The following is a 19,382-nucleotide window of genomic DNA, read 5'->3' as shown; positions in this document are numbered from 1 at the left end:
AGCATATATGCAAATTATGTAAAATTTGGATTACACATAAAATTTTGCCCAGTATTTTAAATTATAATTTATTTGTAGTTATAAATTTACTCTTTTAGTAGCTTTTAAATATTTGTCCTAAGTGGCACTACAATTTCCTGAATTTTGAGAAATTTAACATCTCATTTTTTGCCAGAATCTGAGATGCTAACAAAATTGAGAGGAGAAGAAAATAGCGTTAAAGTAACATGAATTGTTATTTGGTATTACATAGTCAAAGGAAGCACTTACCTTTAAAAGAGGGGGACTTAGTCTTTTTTTTTTTTAACCCCTCAGCTCTTTTGAAACAATTTTTAATTCTAGTGTTTCATTTTTATTCCAGTCATGAACTTACGAAAAGTACCCCAGTCAAAAACTTGACTTTTCATGTAAAAAAGTATTAATTTATTTGGCATGTTTTCACAGAGTAGGCAAAAGAGGATAGAAGTCACAAGCAGCGGAAAGCAAGATGTGTCAGATATTATATACTAAGGCCATTTATCAAGTTGTAGGTCAGAGGGATGTGGTTGGTGTCACGGTCAGGTTCATGTGTCAACTTGGCCAGGTGGTGGTGCCCATTTGGCTGGTCGGGCAAGTGCTGGCCTGTTTGTTGCTATGAGGACATTTCATAGAATTAAATCATGATCACGTCAGCTGTATCCACAGCTGATTGCATTGGTAAATAGCCAAGAGGAGTGTCTTCTGCAATGAGTGATGTTTAATCTAATCACTGGAAGGCTTTTAAGGAGGATTCAGAAGAGACAGTCTCTTCCTGCTTTGGCTAGCGAGCCTCTACTGTGGAGTTCGTCCAGACCCTCCATCGGAGTCATCAGCCTCACAGCCTGCCCTATAGATTTTGGACTCTACGTTCCCACGGTTACATGAGACACTTTTATAAATTTTATATCTACGGACATTTCCTGCTGATTCTGTTTCTCTAGGGAACCCTAGCTAATACAGTTGTTAAGTAACCAGAAAGCATTTTTGGGTCCAGCACCTAAAGATGTTTTCAAGAACAGTTGAAAATATGTCTTGTCCTCTGTGTGCTGCTTTTTTTTTTTTGGTGGACGGAGGGCATCACTTCTATCTCTGCCCTGAACATCTGATGTAAAACATTTTATTTTACTTTTTCAGGCTTTAGAGTAGAAATACATTTGCGTTCTTTAAAATGATTCAGTGTGTCTGCGGTATCTGTGTGTTTCAGAGCCAGACTTTTTCTTTTGCCTTTCTGCTTTACTGTTCTTGGTGCTGGTGTATGGCCTTATAGTTGGAAAATGACTTTCGTGACACCAGACCTCATTCAGGCCCAAACGGGAACAAAGGAGAAAGAGAGCAAGACAGTTCTCTTTGGTCAGGAAAGCAAAAGCTTACTCAGAAGCCCTTACAGCAGACTTCTTGGGGTCATTAGCCAGAACTGGCTAACATGGCTACCCATAGCTGCAAGGGAAGCTCAAAAAGTGGGCAACAGAATAGTCACAACTGGCATAAGCCAGTGAGGGTTGATGGTGGTAGTGGTTTAATTGTGATACATTCATACTGTGTAAAACTTTGTGACCATTAAAATGAACAAGATAGAGCTATCTATATCCTGACAGAATATCCTCAGTACTTTGCTCGTTTTCAAAAGCATGTTGTACAAAAGTCCATATATCATAAACCCATTTTTATTTTAAAAAATGTGCATATATCAAGTTGTCAGTATTACCCAAGGAGTGAGAGGACTTATATTTTATTATTTCTATATTTGAACTTTAAAAAAGAAAACAAGTTTCACTTGTGTAGTTAACTGTGTATGCTCATATGAGTAATAAATAGGAATTCAGCATCTGGAAGTGGGGCATCTTTAAGTCTCAACTTCAGGCATGCTTATTCCCACCCTCATGCGTGCCCAGTTTCATTTACTGTCTGTCTGCCAGCGACTTCCGCGGAGCCTCAGCAGGACAGTGACTGAGCCCGTGACTAGCATGTCCGAAGCAAAGGCACCTTAAAATTCAGCTTGTCCAAGACGGAACCCATAATCGTCTCTGAACCTCTCTGCTCTCTTGCAGCCAGTTTACTCCCTGACTGGCAGTGTCATCTATCCTGTTGTGCAAGCCAGAAACTTAGGAGCTATGGACGACTTCACTACAACCACTCTCTCACCCTGCCGTCAGCATCCAACATATTAAACCATTTCACTGACCTGCACTATTCCAGTAATGTCCTAACTGTTCTCCGTGGAGTCACACCTTTCTCCCTCCCATCTACCCTCCAAACTGCAACCACAGTGTCTCTAAAACTCCTGTCTCATCATCTAAAACCCATCAGTTGCACCTCATAACTCTCAGAAAACAAAATCCTGACCCATAAGACCGTACATAGCTTGGCCTCCCACTCCTTTTCCTGTCTTGTATCACTTTCCCTCCATGTTCTCTGAGCGCCATTAGCTTTTTGTTTTTCAGTTCACCAAGCCTGCCATGCTTCCATTCTATGTTTGGAATGCTCCTTTACCACCTTTTGACTTAGTTAAATTCTGACATTCTTTAGATCTCTGCTGAGTGATTCTTCAGGATACCTCCCTCGTTCCCCCCTGAAAAGTCAAATTTCTTTCATTTAGACTACTTACCTTGGTTCGCAATTACACATTTATTAGTATAATTTGTATAATATTTGTCTCTAGATTCACGAATGCTGTGTAGGCAGGAACCTTGTCTGGTTTTGCTCACTACTGCATCCCTGGTGTCTAGCATTGTGCCTGGCTTATATGCCTATAGACAGAGGTGAAGGAGAAGATGGCTTTGGGGAACTGCAAGTGGCTCGATAACAACGGAGTTTTACATGATTCAAGAAACGTGAAACGACGTGAGGCTAAATAAAGGATCTAAAGCAGTGGCTTCCACTTTCTTTTGACCAAGAGCCACAGTAAGACATAGTTCTATGCAAAGCATCTTTTGTTGGCTGCGTACATTAATTGAGCAAATGGCCGTGAAGCACTTAGCAGAGGGCAGGCACTGTACTAGGCACTAGGGTTATAGCAGTGGACGAAATAGGAAACAACTCCTGTCTTCATGGAGCTTACATTTAATTTTAGAAAGTATTTGAGGAAATGTAAAAGCCAAGTAGTCCAAAGTGGTTTATTTTCATTCCAAGTTTTTCAAAAGCCAAAATTCCCAGGGGGGTGGGCAGGGAGTGCAAATAGAGGGAGGGAAGGACAACTTTTTTACTTAAAACATTTACAGACCTGTCTAGGGGAATCTTACAAATTTCCGCCTGCAGAATTATCTATTAGTTGTGTTTTTGAGAGTGTTAGATGTAGACAATGGCTAAACCTTTCTGAAGCTACAGCCCCTCATTTAATTACACTCTTCCTCTGATTACCTGAGAATAAGAGACTCTTATCTATTCATTAATTTTTCTGTTTTGTGGTTCTAAATCTGAACAATACATTATTGAAGCACAAAAAAGAATGCAACATGAATCAGGTCAAATTTGAAATTGGAGTTGATGGAGAATATGTAAATTAAAAGAAAGTTAGTGTGAATGGAACTTTCGCACTAACCTTTAGTGTGAATGAAAAATTAGTGTGAATGGAGGCAAGCAATGTCTTCTACCTACTAAGAATAACTTTCAGAAATTCTCCCACACAAAGTTAGTTTTCTTCATCTATGCTGAAATGCCATGGTATTTCATTACCCTGAAATCAGGGAACAGTTTGGGAGAAGATGGTGGGAATATTATTAAATGTATTACACATGTGACAAAGTCTTAATGGCCAATTACCAACAGACTTCACAGGGCAGGAAGGTTGCCAGCTCATTCATTTGATCATTACTTATCTCGACCAGAAAGGCCCAGGAGAATATATACTGAAATCATAAAGATTTCATTAGCATTTTATGTTTTTTCCTTAAAGTTTTCATTTTAATATTATGAAATCAGGTATTAGAGAATATCTTAAGATTTTCATAAAAGGAAACATTTAATACTATTTAAATATGTTATGACTCCCAGTGCTACCTGAATTCATTTGCATCATAAACCCACTAAAATGGGCTTTAATCTCTAACGTGACCATGCTGCCTTCATTTAACATACAACACTATGAAAACCACTTTACAAGCTACACAAAAATAATTATCACTGCTTCATTATAATCTCACTTTATTGGCCAGGAATGTTAATCTGGTTAATCACCTACCATATTCACCAGACTTGGCTCTGAATAATTGGCAGCTCTTTTCAAAATTCTAATTTGTGCTGCAAAGATGAATATTTGCCAGGTTAAGTTTGTTTTAAAGAGTGTTCCAAAAGCTACAAGGGCCACTCCCAAAAGAAGCGTTCCAGAGATGTTTATACATGTAAACATTTTTGGAAAAACTAGTCTTCTAAGGAGACTAAAGAAAAAGTATCCAAATAAATAGGTGCTAATATATTTGCTTGTAAGATGAATCTGATTCCTTTGTATTCACAAGTCAGATTGCATTTTGATAAGAGAGCTCATATGGCAAGTCAGGTATGAAATGCATATTTTGATAGAAAAATAGTTCTACTATGAAGGACAGTGATTTGGCAAACCTTTGTGGTTTTCATGCAGCTGCTCTTGGAATCCCTCCAGGGAACCTCTTTCTGAGGAACCCGGGATGGGTTTTGAGTTCCCACTCAGGTCAAAGAAACAGAGGGAAGCAGTATTTGTTGAGTCTAACTATATGTCATAATTGGGCTAAATATCTTACTTAATTCTTACAATAACCCTGAAGTCATGTATTATCCCCATTTTTTAGTTGAGGAAACTAGGTTTCAGAGAGGTTAATGTGGTTGACCAAGTGGTTGGAAATTTAGATTTTTAATTCCCATCTGACTCCAAAGGTTTGATCAACTCCTTTCATACCACCTGACTTTTAAGTTAACCAGATTCTAGTCAGCACACAAGTTTTACAAATGTTCTCAGAACTATGAAGGCCTCTGATTTCTTTTTCTTCCCAGAGAAGCATAGTTCAAATTCACCTTTCCAGGTCTTTGGGATTAGTTTTGAGCTTCCTCCCAGGGATCTGTCATTGAGTAAAGTCTATAATGCTGTGATAGGCAGGATAATGCCCCCTACCTCCAACTTCCTGCCCTGAAGATATCTACTTACTTCCTGGAATTTAGGAATATACTATGTTACATGTCAGTGGGGAATTAAGGTTGCCAATCAGCTGACCTTAACAGGAGGGCCCTTGAGGCAAAGTATGAGTCAGAATGATATATTATGAAAAAGGCTAGACTGGCCATTACTGGCTTCGAAGTTAGGAGAGAGTTCATGTGTCAACTTGGCCAGATGGTGGTGCCTGGTACCCTGGTCGGGAAAGCGCTGGCCTGTCTGTTGCTATGAGGACATTTCATGGACCTAAATCATGATTACAGCTGCTGCATTCACAGCTGATTGTGTTTGTAATCAGCTAAAGGGAGTGTCTTCCCCAGTGAATGATGCTTAATCACTGGAAAGCTTTTAAGGAGGATTCAGAAGAGACTGTCACCCTTCCTGCTTCAGCTGGCAAGCCTCTCCTGTGGAGTTTGTCCAGGCCCTTCATCGGAATCGCCATCTTCACAGCCTGCCCTATGGATTTTGGACTCTTTCATTCCCACAGTTGTCCAGCCAACCTCTCCTGAGAGTTCATTGAGGACCTTCACTGGAGTTACTGGCTTGCAGAGTGCCCTACAGACCTTGGACTCTGTATTCCCATGGTTACGTGAGACACTTTTATAAATTTTATATTTATGGATATCTCCTGCTGAATCTGTTTCTCTACAGAACCCTAGCTAATCCAGGGGGCAAACAAGCCAAAGAATGTGGACAGCCTCTAGAAACTGGAAAAGGGCTGAAAACATGTTCTTCCCTGGAGCCTGCAGAAAAGAACAGCCCTGCAACATCTTGAGGTCCATGTTGGACTTCTGGCCTCCAGAACTGTAAGAATAGTGTGTGTTATTTTAGGCCACTAAGTTTGTGTATCTTACAGCAACAATAGGAACCTAATACAGAGACAAACTTTATTTCCTCTGGGAAAGCTGGCTGGCCTACCCCCAACCTCCCAGCTAGTGGGCAGGGAGTGACCAACATCAATTCAGAAGTGTCAGGAAAGCACTCAGGCCAAGATATAGATGATAGCACTGCTGATGAATGGACTAGAAGACAGGCCTTGAAGGAACTGCAACTATTTGGCCACGGGTATGCACAGGATCCATTGATTGTCTCCAGGCCTCAGTCTGCTACTTATTAGCTATGTGGTCTTCAGGGGGTCATTTAGCTTTTTTGAAGTTTGGGGCCTCATTTGTAAAACATGGATAATTATACTTGCCCTGCCTGCTCACAGAGGTGCTAGCGAGGACCAAAAAGCATAGTATGGGAGCCCATGTTGACACTGGCACACAAATTTTCAGTTCTGTGGAATGAACCTGATAAATTTATTATTCTGAATACTATTTAAGAGGTTTGACATACTATGGTTTTCATTCCTACTCCAGTGTCCAAATATCCCTTGTTTAGGACTCCAGTCATACTGAATTAAGGCCCACCCTGACTCAGCTTCATCCTGATTCTTGATAGGATCTTTGAAGATCCTGTTTACAGACTGGTTCACATCCATGGGATTAGAGGTTAGGATTTGAACATGTCTTTGTAGGGGACATGATCAAGCCATAACATGTCACCAGTTGGCAGTGCCAGCCCTCTGTAAGCAAACTATAACACAGCCAGAGAAGCCAGTTCAATCCTGTAAGCCCGCCTCTGCACTCTCAGGTAACATCAGGATGCTTAGGTAGCGACGCCACCTCACCAGGTTGGTCCTGATAGACCTTGGCAGGCATAGAAGCAGAAGCCCTCACGGCCAAAGAGACAAGAGGCTGGAGTCCAGTGACCTGCCACAGCCACTGTCCCCTGAGTGATCTTGGACAAGTCACTCTAGACCACAGTTTCTCCATCTATCAAATGATGGTATTGGATTGGACAAGGGCCAACTCTCTTTCTAAGCCTTTCTGAAAGTGGGAATTATGTTTTGTCCTTACGTTGGATGTTCTATTTATTTTAACTGAGCAAGCTGATGGTGAGGATTTTTTATTTGCACAATGTAAATTATTTTTTATTATAAAAGTAATTCATGCTTGATAAAAAAAAGTACAATGTACTTGTATAAAGCAGAAAGTCAACTGTCTTTCCTTGGCCCTATGATGGTTAGGTTCATGTGTCAACTTGGTCAGGTGATGGTGTCCAGATGTTTGGTTAAGCAAGACTGCCCTGATTGTTACTGTGAGAACACTGCATGGACTTAAATCATCGGTAAGTTGATTGCATCTATAGCTGATTATATGTACAAACAACTGAGGAGATTACCTTCAACACTGAGAGAAATTTCATCCAATCAGTTGAAGGCTTTAAAGGAGAAGTGACAATTTCAGCAGTCAGGAGAGACAATTTCCATCTTTACTTCAGCCTGGGGATTTTCCTGGGGAAAACCTTCATTGGAGGCTGCAGCCTGCTGTACAGAATTTGGACTTTGCATCCCCACAGTCACTTGAGATAATTTTTATAAAAATATCATAATATTTACAGGTATCTCCTGTAAGTTCTGTTTTCCTAGAGAACCCTAATACAGCTCCCAGAATCATCACTCGGTGCTCAGGCTAATTGCTCTTCTCTGTCCCCTGAAAAGGTTATTTGTGGTCAGCAGCTTTCCCCAGGGAGTGGTTAAAATTATAAGAGTAAATCTTTGCTTTATTTTGATATTTCTAAAAATTGGTAAAATAGAAGAGTATAATTTTTGTTTTTTTTTTCCCTCTATGAAGTCCAAATTCAGATCTTATAGCCCAATTTATAAATCTTCATGTAAAAATTAACTTCCAATATTTAAGAGAAATAACTTCTATGGTTAGAATAATGTAAAGTTTGTGAAAGAAAAAAGTATTAAAATATTAATAGCAGTTTTATCAAAATGACAACTTTGCGGGGATTGTGTTTTCTGCTGTTTATCCAAATTGAGGCAATACATTAATGTTACTTATCAAATAAAAAAAAAAGTCTTATGAAAAAGGAGAGAAATAACATTTTTTATAATGACATGCTAAAGTAGTTGGCTGAATTCAAACACAGTAGCCCATAACTGACACTTTTAAATCTTTATTGACTAAACAGCTTTTAAAAATTATTACAGCCATTTCCTTTTTAGTCTATTTTTTCTGCTATAAATATCACTCAGAAAATGCAAGCAAAATACAGTATTAATAATTATGAAAAAAATCAGCTTGTAAAAATCTTAAACACACTGAGTCATTTTAACACCTTAAATGCGCATCATCTATTATACACAAGGCATTGTAGGAGACAGGAAGATGAATAAGCTCCATCCTCAAGCCCAAAGGTTGCATTGGTCTGGCAGTGGAGGTAAGACAGGACCCCAAAATGGCCAAATGCTAGATGGCCTAAGGGCTGTGAACTACAAAATGTCATGTGATTCAGAGGATTAAGGAGGAGTCATCAAGGAGAGTGGCATGCATTCAGATAAATGGGCCTTGGTCTTTGAGCATGGGTGGGAGTTTGGGTCCTCAAGACGCTGATAGGGACTCCCCCATCAGTGCAGGGAAGATGAACAGAGACGTGAAGATGCCCAAAGCGAGGCACATCAGAAGGAACAAGGACTCCAGCTAGGCTGAGCTGTACAGTGTAAGTGGAGGACAGTTAAGACTGACATTAGGGTGGGAGGGCTTGAATGTCAGGCCACTGGAATGTTCAAAGCTGAAGCTTGAACTCTTATAAGTGGGTGATGGGTGACCTTAGAGGGTTTTTAAATAGGAAAGTGATACAACAAACGTTAGCTTAGGACAATTCCTTTGAGCCAAAATGTCTGCGGGGTAGGACAGTAGGGGAAGATGAGAATGGGGGTATCAACCCTAGACGAATGCTATATGGGAACAGAGTGAGACAGGGGGTATCAGAAGGAAGACAGGGTCAATATTTTGTAGAAATAGACTCAGTAGAGCGGGGGTTACAGATTCAGTCAGAATGGGGTTCAAACCTCACTCTGCCTCTCAGGAACTGTGTGACTGAAAACATTACTTAACTCCCCCAAGCCTGTCTCTACATTAACACAGTGAGCACAACAGCACCTATGTCATGGGGTTGCAGCATGGCACATGATTCTTTTTGTAACGCATTCAGCACAGTGCTGGCACATGGAGAACACTCAGTAAATAATGCCCTGATGGTATAAATTGGAATTGGAAAGAAACAATGTGAGCTCTAGTGACTACTGAACAGGGAAGCAAAGCTCTCAGGAGGCGGTACACTCCAGTAGTTAGCATGGCTTCTGGAAGCAGAATGATTATTTGGACCCACTCTACTACTTACCAACTTGAGCCTACATAAGCTACTTAGCCCCTCTGTATCCTTAATGTGTGTTGGGCATAATAGTAACACCATGAAGCTGCTGTGAGAACAAGATGAGATCATCTATGTCAAGTATGCAGAACATGCTTGGTATATTTTAAGTGCCCAATAAATAGTAGTATTAGGGGAGGGGTGGAGGTGGAGAGTTGGAAAAAACTTGCCCCTTCCATTTGTTGTAGTAGAATATGCAGGTGGAGGCAACAGAGGACTAGATGTAAAGGATTGGACCTGGGGAGAAAATTCAAAGCTAGAGATATTTAGGAGTCACTGACATGGAGGTGATTATTGCAGTTGTACAAGTAGGTGAGTCAAAGATTATACAAAGAAGCCTGAAGAAAGAATCAGACAAATCCAGAACATAGGGCTTCTAATTTGGCTGGCCTGGTTCCTTAAAAAAAGTGTCATGGCAAAAAAGTAAAGAAAGAAAGAAAATAGTAAGGGAACTGTGTTAGATCACTTATAACCAAGAGTATGAAGCTTGGCTAGACCATGTTTAAACTAAAAACAAAAACAGCCAGAAGACAGTCCTGGGACAACTGAGGAATTTTTTTTTATCAAGATTATATTACAGGCTATTAGAGAATTATTGTTAATATTCTTAAGTATAATTATACTGGGACTATATAGAATAATGTCTTCATTCTTAGGAGTTACATGCTGAAATATTTAGGGGTATATGAAAAAAATAGATGCATGTACGTAAGGGGGGAGGGAAGAAAAAGTAAAGCAAAATGTTAGTCCAGGTGGAGAGTATATATGGGTAGTCATTGAATCAGCCCTCCAACTTTTCCTGGTACTTGAAATTTTTCAATATGAAAAAATTGGAAAAATGAAGCCTGAGGAAGGATTATTTGGATATCAGTCTATCAGGAAAAAGAATTCTCTGGAGGAAAAGCAAATTCCTCCTACCAATGGAGCAATTTTAAAAAGGGAGAGATAGAGCAAAATGAAGGCTGGAAAGAAAGCATCATATTCAGTGATTGGGAAATGGTAGTGACTTAACCCACTGTAGTGTGGAAATCTGATCATAAAGGAAAGAAGTAAGGAGAATGGGGAGGAAATGTAGACTATGCGACCCTTAGGTGATATTCAAATGGAAGCACCAGCCAGGGAGGATTTTTTCAGTACATTGAGCATTACTGATGAAGGGTCTGGAGAAAGTGGCAGTACCAGACAGAGGAAAGGAGAACTAATGGAGTAAACACCCAATAGAGGTGGAAGAGGAGTGAGATGAAAACATGAGAGGAAGACATGGCTTTGGTTGGGAGGGACGCTTTCTCCTTTGGCCCAGAAGTGAAGATGTGAAGACACATGGGGAAGGAACTGCTCTTTTTAGGGACAAGGGACTGAAATCTTACGTTGCCAGTAAGGGGGCAAAAGAGGTAAATTTACAATAGCTGCCATAAGGTCTGAAAGGGAAAGAGGATGGCTGAGGTGAGATAGGGTGAACCTGTTATTTATTGGTTCGGCAAGTTGGGGGTTGGATGGTGTGCAGGCAAGTAAAATGAGGGGCTCTCCAGGACCATCCTGGGAAAGAAGGAAACCAGGGACTAGAGATGACGAAAGTAAAGGGCAGTAAGAGAAACTAATAGTCCTCTTTACAGTACTTGACGATTGATTCTGCAATAGGAAATAAGAAAAACTTTTTTTTTTTGCAATAAGGTCCCAGATTCAAGCTTTATCCTCATTTCCATACACCTTTCATCCATAGTTTACCTGGCTGGTGTACAGGCACATGTGTGATAACGGTCTGATGTGTAAAGTTTCTGCCCTTAAGTCATAAGGTACAAGGTTCGGCACTGAGTGACTATTGGCTCATCTGATCGGGTTCTTCAGGGCTGCTGGAGTTCTTCCCTCCGCGAAGCTCCACCGTTGACCTGTAAATGCCAACACCCAAGGAGGCCGCTGGGGCTTACGCTCCCTGACAACCACAGGTAACCCCAAAGAGGAAGTGACTTGTGGCTCTGCTCTGGTTTCCGGGAGTGCTTCTCAAACTTGAGCAAGCATCAGCAATGCCTGGAGGGCCCCACATTTGGAGATGCTGATTGAGTAGGGCTGCAGCTGAGCTTGAGATGCTGATCCGGGAGCCACAGTTTGGGTAGCGCTGTTGCCTGCGGTGGAAGTTGCAAAACTCTACAAGAGGACCTTGGTTATTACGCAGCTGTCCCTCTCCACGTCCTGTTCCTCTTTCAGTGGAATCTGCAGCGGGGCTGCGGCCAGGCCCAGGGCGGATTCCCGGCGGCTCACTTCCCGCAGCCGCGCCTGCAGCGCTTCCCTCTCGGCCTGCAGCTCCCGCCGCGCCTGGGCCACGGCGCGCTCCTCCTCCTGCACCGCCCGCCGCCTGCGCTCCAGGGCGCGCTCCGCCTGCTCGACGGCCGCCTCGCGCCGCCCCAGCTCCCGCTCCCGCCGGCTGGCACGGAAGGCCAGCGCACCCATCTGCTCCAGCAGGAGCGCCCAGTCGCCCTCGGCGGCTGCGGCGGGGGTAGCGGGTGGCGGCGGGCAGGGGACAGCGGGCGGTTCGCGTCGGGCGCTGCCCTTCTCCAGCTCCCGCCGGTGCGCGCTCTGCAAGTGCTTCCAGAGCGCCAGGGTGCCCGCGTGGAAGCCGGGGCCACGGCTCACCTGCTCCCCGCACAGCCGGCAGGTGGCCCAAGGGCCCGTGGGGTGCCCCGGATGCGCCGGGGCCAGGTGAAAGTACCCCCAGGCCTCGGAGTAGGGTGCTCCCAGGCCCGGAGCCAGGCTACCGTGCGCCACAGCGTCCTCCAGCCCACGGCTCTCCTCCATGCTGACCACCGGCTCTTCACACCTCATGCTTCTACAGCCTCTTCACACCGAGGGGGAAAGGGGGAGATGGATACACATACACACACATGCAAATCACATGCACCTTCTGTGACTATAGTCAACCTGCAAAGAAGCACGCCTCCCTTTTATTATAGGTAAAAATCCCATGGTTTGGGTAGATAGCTGGGTTTCCAATATTCAGTATTATCACATATTGATTTCTCAGAAAAATTGTTTAAAATGTTTAGCTTTCCTTATACTAGGAATTCTCTGCTAGATCAAATGGGTCCCCAGCTAACAAGTACTTATACTAAGAATGGGAAGCTAAGCTCCTTGAATGGAAAGGACTAAGTAAGTGCTGTATCTATATAATAGTTTTAGCTTGTCTCCTCAGCTCTCAGAAGAAAAATGTCTATGTTTTTTCTTAAAATAAGAGTAAAATTCTCTTTTGAATTTTTTTCTGGGTATTTCAGAGGAAACTTTAGAAATGAGCAAGAAATAAAGCGTTGGGAATGAAAAATTTGTTTCTTAAAGTTTAGGGGCTGAACAGCCTTTTCAGGAAGGTACGATGACTGGTCTTTTCCCAATCTGAAAATCTCTTTAATGATTATAAAACAATGTGCCTATGAGAAAACTGGCAGCTGTAAAAGTATTCAAAATGTTCAAAATTTTATGCACATTTGGAAATGTGTATACAAGCGGCTTTCTAAATGTTTACCTTTAAATTCGATGGCATTCCACATTCCCAGGACTGCACTGACTTAGGGCTTCCAGCCAACAAGGCTCACTGCACAGAAGCGCTGTCGCATCACTCCTGAGCTCTGAGAAACCACTCGCAGGGCTAGAAGTAAATTCAGAGGACAGACAGGCAGTGAGAAGCAACCCAGTAAAAAAAAATTCAATTAAACAGGCTTAAAGATAAATATTAGATATACTGACTAGCGCTGATCCTTCCCCGTGTTCATTTTTTTCTGAGCCTATTATAGGTGCCAGAGTCATAAAATAAAATTAGTTTCCTTTATAGCTCATTCAAACTAAATGGCTCCCTCTATATATCTGCAAGATACAAAATTTGGTCAATACTTTTAATTAAGGAACAAATATAAAGAAAAGTAATAGCTTATCACTTTCTCTGACAAAAGATCTGTGTTAAAGGGGCCCAAGTGCAATGCAATGATTATCATTCCAAAGTCTTTTCTATCTGGAAAACAATAATCTCTCAGAGGGGACAGGGAAAAGTGAAGTTTATTCTTTAGAAAATAAATTCACAAAAGACCAAACATGTGACTCGAGACAAATTTGATTTGAAAGTTCAAAAATAAACTTCTGAAAAACTTATTTCAGGGGGAAAATCAAGTTCAAGGTCAGAGAATGATGCACAGTGAAATAATCAATGCCCTCTCATTGAGTCAATTCGGAACCAGCAGAGTGGAAGCAATAAAGTTCTGGGATCTCTCTTTTTAAACACAACTGGCAATGACTGAAGACAAAGATGAGAAAAGGAAAAATATATAATAGCAGTATTTAGTGTAAGTTTTTCATACAATTGCTAATAGTCTTGTTACAAATACATTATAATTTTCTAAATCTAATTATTCTTTTTCCCAACCAAACAAGTTCATTTGGGATCAGGCATGACTTTAATATCTCTCTCACATTTTAAAAAAAGATTTATGAATCTACCAAAATCAATACCTTTTTTAACAAGAGAAATGGCTAATTATGTATCTTCTGATATTACAGTTATTGATTTGAATGTGGTTACTCATGATGACCAATTAGTATAAAAGACCACTAGAAATTAAAGAACTTTTACATTTCCCCAAGAAATATTAAATCACAAAAGTCCCCAAAGCAAGGGGCAAAGGGATTACAGACCACTTCCAAGGATCACTTTTATGGAAAGTAAATACAGAACAAAATTTTAGTATTAGAAATGTTTTCATTATCCAACTTACCTAAACTTTCTTTTACATAATCTTTTTTTTTTTCCTTTTTGGAAGTGTGGTTCTTTCTCACCCCCACCCCTATCCCCTTAAGGATTTTATAATAAGAAATTTTGAACATATACAAAAGAAGGTCCTCCATATCCATTACCCAACATCAATAATTATCATCATCACATAGCCAGTTTGAAGTTTTGAAAGTTTAAAAATAAACCCTTCTGTGAACTTATTTCAGGGGGAAAATCAAGGTCAAGGTCAGAGAATGATGCCCAGTGAAACAGTCAATGCCTTCTCATACTGTCCAGTTTTGAAGTAGCAGCACAGCCCCTTCCCTCCTACCCTGGGTTATATTAAAGCAAAATCCACTTCCATTCAGTATTAATAGTTAAAAGATAAGGACTCTTTCTTCTTTGAAAACAAAACAAACATCACCACCACCCAAAAATATAACCACTGCATCTTTGTCACAGGTAACAGAATGAACAATTCCTTTAAATTACCTTGAATCCAATTATTCAAATGTCTCCACTGTCATGAAAATGTGCTTTTGTTGCTGTTTTTGTTTTTAGACTTGGTTTGATCAAATCAGGATCCAAATAAAGTCCAGACATTGCATTTAGTTGAAGTGTCTCAGAAATCTCTCAACCTAAATCACAGGAAAGCAAACTACACCTGGGTCAAATCTGGCCACCACCTGGGGCTTTGTTTCTTTTGTTTTATTTGTTTAGACCTAATGCTCAGCTCTACCTGCCCCCCCCCCTTTTTTATTTGAGGTGAAATTCACAAAAGATTAACCATTTAAAAGTGAATAGTGGCAATTAGCACACTCACAATGTTGCGCAACCATCACCCCTAACTAGCTCCAAAACATTTTTATCCCTTCGAAAGGAAACCCTGCACTCACTCAGCAGTTGCTCCTCATTGCCCTCTGCCCTTGGCCCTAGAAGCCACCAATCTGCGTTCTGCTTCTGTGGATTTATATGTCTTTATTATGACTGTTGTTGTTATTGTTAGACTTCTATTTCCCTCTACGCCCGAGTTATTTCCAGAGTTCCTTTCTTTATTACTGGACATGCACAAAAGTGGAAAGAATAGTATAATCAAGCCCTATGATTTATTTTATAAACTGAAGAAAATTTAGAATTTTCCTGTAATACCAAAACTGTGACTTTGCTTTATTGAGGTAGGGGCTGAAAATTTCATATAACCTACAGACTCTCTTACCTGTGCCAAAGTCTGTGAGTAACTGTTACGGATGTGCCCCCAACAGTGCCAGAGGCGACCAGTGACTGTCAGACTTTACCTCCCTGCAAGATGTCTTTGGATCTCTTTAAAATCTGGGTATGCCCAGAGGGGTACCACCATGTGAATGCCATCTGTTCTAAGAGTTAAGGCGGAAACAAGGGTGAGAAGATTGATTTTGATGTCGTCATCCTTTAGGCTTGGCGGAAAGCCTCACCTGGGTCAGGGAGAAGCAGCACCCCCAATGTCGGCCAGCACAGCGCTGCCCCTCCGAGGGTGGCAGAGGGCCGTCCTCTGCCTTGGCACCCTTCACTCTGGGAGGTCTTAACCAGTGGAAGGCAGCATGGGACATACCTGCCTCACCTTCTCAGTCCTCCGCACACAGCTTTAGATCTAATATCTAAAGAGTGATCAGCAGCCGTGGCTGCAGGTCATATGCAGCCCGCCTAGCGCTGCTAAACGACCCCTGGGGCTAATTTCAACCACCCCTGCGGTGCAGAAGGCTGGGAGAGAGGCCTCCTAGTCAATCTCCGCAGCTGGGAAGAGAAGCCTATATGAACCCTCAGCCACAACCGTCAGACACAAAAAGCTCTTACAAATAAAGAAAAAGACGAACGAGCTGACAAAAAAAAAATAGGCAAGAACAATGAGCAGGCAAATGACCTAAGAGCAAAGCCAATTTGCTAGGAACTGTATGAAAAGATGTGCAACATCACTTATACTCAGGAGATGCTGTGAAAGTAACAATAAGGTATCATTTTATATCTATCACGCTAACAATACTGAAGAGTTCCAACAGCCAATGCTAGAAAGGGATGCAGAAAACAGAGCACGCTCATGTGTTACCGTGCTGATGTGAAGGGTTACAGCCTATTAGAAAAGCAATCCAGCAGTTTCTATTAATTAAAAATATGATATTTTCAGAGAGTCCACTCCCAGGAATCAATTCTGTAGATTGAGAAGCATCAATACATAAAGTCATATGTATTAGGATGTTTATTACAGCACTATTTAGAATGGCCAAAAACTGGAAACAAAGGAATGCTTTCAGGAGAGAACACCCGAGTAAATAATGTACCCCTACACCAGGGAATACAATGCACTGGAGCCGGGCCAGATGACCTGGAAGGATTTCTGGAGGTACAGTTGAGGGAGAAAAAGAAGATGCAGAAAAATATGTATAATATGATCTCATTATTATTAAATAATAATGAAAAATAAGGAAGGAAACAGTTTTGATTGAAAGGGTGGCAGCTGACATGAAAGGAGAGAAAAGGGGGAGAGGAAAAGAAGACAGGCACTAAGAAAGCATGCACCGATCATGTGCGTGCATTTAAACCGAGTGTGTATGTCAGGGTCTATATACAAATACAAACAATTTTAAAGAAACAATCCTTGGGTCCTCAGGAATGTAAACTCAGGTGGGGCCAGGCCAGCCCTAACTATGGAGAGAGGAGCAAGGGGGATGGGGAGGTGGGGGGCCGGATGGGTCAGTCCCGTGGAGAAGCCCATCACGGGGCCACCTGAAGACCTGTAAGCATAGTGTGCTGCCACCAGGCCCTCAGGGAAACTGAGAATGTGAGGCTGCTCAGCGTCAGGTGGTTTGCCATGCTCGGCCCAAGCATAAGGAGATTCTATGTCCATCAGAGACAGGGGATGGACAGGGAGAGAAGCTCACCTCGTTTGTCTCCTGCACCCAGGACAGACAATCAGGGGATGCTGCATTTAAAGGAAATGAATGTGACCCTGTGCTTATCTCCAGCTCAATCTCTGTCTCCCTGTCTGTAAAGGGAAATAATAAGATTATCTTCCTCTAAACAGGTGGCTGAAATCAGATCATGCAAATGATCTCACCACTGGACTCTCCAAGGCTACATAAATTAAGACATGAACAGAAACGAAGCAACAAGTATTTACTGCTCAAACAGGCCTGGATTAAGATTTTTGTAGCTAAAGATCATGCTATTTTTCTTCTTATTATTTTATTATTCAATACACTAGGTAATCTAAGTTGGGAAAAACAATACCCTTGGGGATTTATGAATGTAAAAACTGAACAAAAAAGAGTCATAGGTCTACCTCCTTCCCCAAATTTATTTTCACTTCTGAAATGGACTCTGATACAAATAGTTTGCTCATCATCAGGTGAAGGGAGATGACGGTGAGGTCTGGAGAGGGGAACCCTGTGATATGAGTTCTGCCTACAAAGGGCACAATGAAAATGCACATCCATTAACTGGACATCTGCTAACGAGCAAAATGAAAAGTGAAGAGCTCCCTTAACTTTGTCTTAAACAATTTTTAAGCCACCAAAAAGGTGCCAATGAATGTGATTATTTCACTTACATCCATTCACTTGATCCACTTTTTCATTCAGATGCTCACCGTGCATCTGCTCAGAGTCAGGCAAGGGCTGCTGGCGCTGCAGAGAAGCTCACGGCCTGGGGGTAGAGAGAGGTGCTTCCGTGATAATTCCCACACTGCGTGCTAAAGCTCAGATCAGGGTTCCTTCTGGTGGGTGAATTTCATCGTGCAGCGTTCACGTTGGGGAAGGGGTCAGCAAGGGGCAGTTCCATGGTGCTGAGGACTTGGGGGTCGTAACACAAACATTTATGCTGATCGTGACCCGGGGACACCCTGCTCCAGCCTCCCTTCCCTTCCCTTCCTCCTCAAGTGCAAAACTGTCATTCATCCTTAGTGCTCGAAACTAAGATGGTTCCAACCCTTTAGTTGTATAACTAGGCTTCCAAGCTCATATCTTAAAATAAAATTTCTTAACGCTAAATATGAAATTAATTTAACAGGGGAAATTTCAGAGTCAAATCTCAGGGGAAAAAAACTGAAAAAAAAAGGAGTAGTGCTTAGATAGTTCTTGGAAGGGTTGAGTTTTACTTATGACTTCATTATCTGGAAGGGGTGACAAGACATCTAAGATTGTGGATCTTAATTAATTCACATTAATTACTTCTGTAATTGTTCTAATAACCTATCAGATTAAAACCTCCCCTGAATGAAAGGGAATGAAGAGATCAAAACCTGAATGAGTAATTTGTGTAAATACTTACACACACATGGTATGACTATAACCACCCCAAAAGTTCATTTTATTATTTTATATTTATACTTTTACACATAAAAGTGTGCAGGGATAAAGGCCAAAGAACCAGCTAATGTTCTCAAAAGGAAAATAATAAATGAAGTACAGCTCTACTTATCCTTCCATCATCAAGGCTAATCTTTAGTTGAACTAACCTGGTAGAGCTACAAACAAATATGTTGGCTGAACCCGGACATTAGGTGAGAATTTCACACAAATGTGAAATTTACACAGACTTGTGCAGAGACATGAAAAACATTTTCATTTAATTCACCCATTAGTGACTTTAATTGAAGTAGAAAATATTATTTACAAGTAATTAGTCTCGATCACTGAGTCAGGGAAACCACCACTCATTCTCCTGTTATTTGTTCATCTCTGTTGAAATACTAGTTCACTGCTATGTACTAATCTATTTATAAGCAGATGCATACAATTAGACAGGTCAGTCTAGAATCACCAGGCTGAAGCTTCCATGAAGTTAAAATGCCTACGAACTGGAAAACGTGGACACCTGGGTGCCCGTACCTGAGTGTATATGCTGAGGCTACAGGCACTCACCACTCTTAGGGAATAAAGAGGTTAAGTGTGAAATTTTTGAAAGAAGGTTATATGTGAACTGTAAAAAAATTCATGGGACCCATAAGTAATTCTCTGTTGAATCAGAGATGTTCCCTTTGATGTCATAAGTTATGCTGTCAGTCACTTCTGTCATTAGCAAAAACGGAGAGCAGCACTGATATTAATGCCTTTTAAAAATGGAAATTGTAGCGTGTTCTGCCATAAAGTAGACCTTTATTTCAAGCCCAGGTTACTTTAATACACGTGCTACTAAAAAGAAAGGTGGTGAGCCATTTGCTCTTGTAAAATGCCTAATTTAATGTGAATTAGGGGGATGTGGTAG

The 19,382-nt window shown here is 41.4% G+C and overlaps 1 protein-coding gene and 1 non-coding gene across 14 annotated transcripts in view; both read right to left on the bottom strand.

Annotated features, from left to right (window-relative positions):
* Nucleotides 1-19,382, bottom strand: part of ZBED3 (zinc finger BED-type containing 3) — a 57,025-nt gene that overhangs the window by 36,371 nt on the left and 1,272 nt on the right. For 2 of the 13 annotated variants that reach the window (XM_077139376.1, XM_077139382.1), the window contains 4 exons: nt 17,728-17,822; nt 14,640-14,785; nt 12,912-13,034; nt 8,129-12,233 (listed from right to left, as the gene is read on the bottom strand). In XM_077139376.1, coding sequence (XP_076995491.1) covers nt 11,546-12,220 — 675 coding nt within the window. In that variant the 5' untranslated portion in view covers nt 12,221-12,233; nt 12,912-13,034; nt 14,640-14,785; nt 17,728-17,822 and the 3' untranslated portion in view covers nt 8,129-11,545. The other 11 variants (XR_013167160.1, XR_013167161.1, XM_077139379.1 and 8 more) reach the window with 9 other exon arrangements.
* LOC143665849 (small nucleolar RNA SNORA47) lies at nt 15,623-15,759 on the bottom strand. Its single transcript, XR_013167245.1, has one exon. It is a non-coding gene; the product is annotated as a small nucleolar RNA SNORA47 (small nucleolar RNA).

Source organism: Tamandua tetradactyla, chromosome 21 (genome assembly GCF_023851605.1).
Source record: "Tamandua tetradactyla isolate mTamTet1 chromosome 21, mTamTet1.pri, whole genome shotgun sequence".
In the NCBI taxonomy this organism is placed as follows: Eukaryota; Metazoa; Chordata; class Mammalia; order Pilosa; family Myrmecophagidae; genus Tamandua; species Tamandua tetradactyla.
This window is presented reverse-complemented; position numbering and strand designations above follow the sequence as displayed.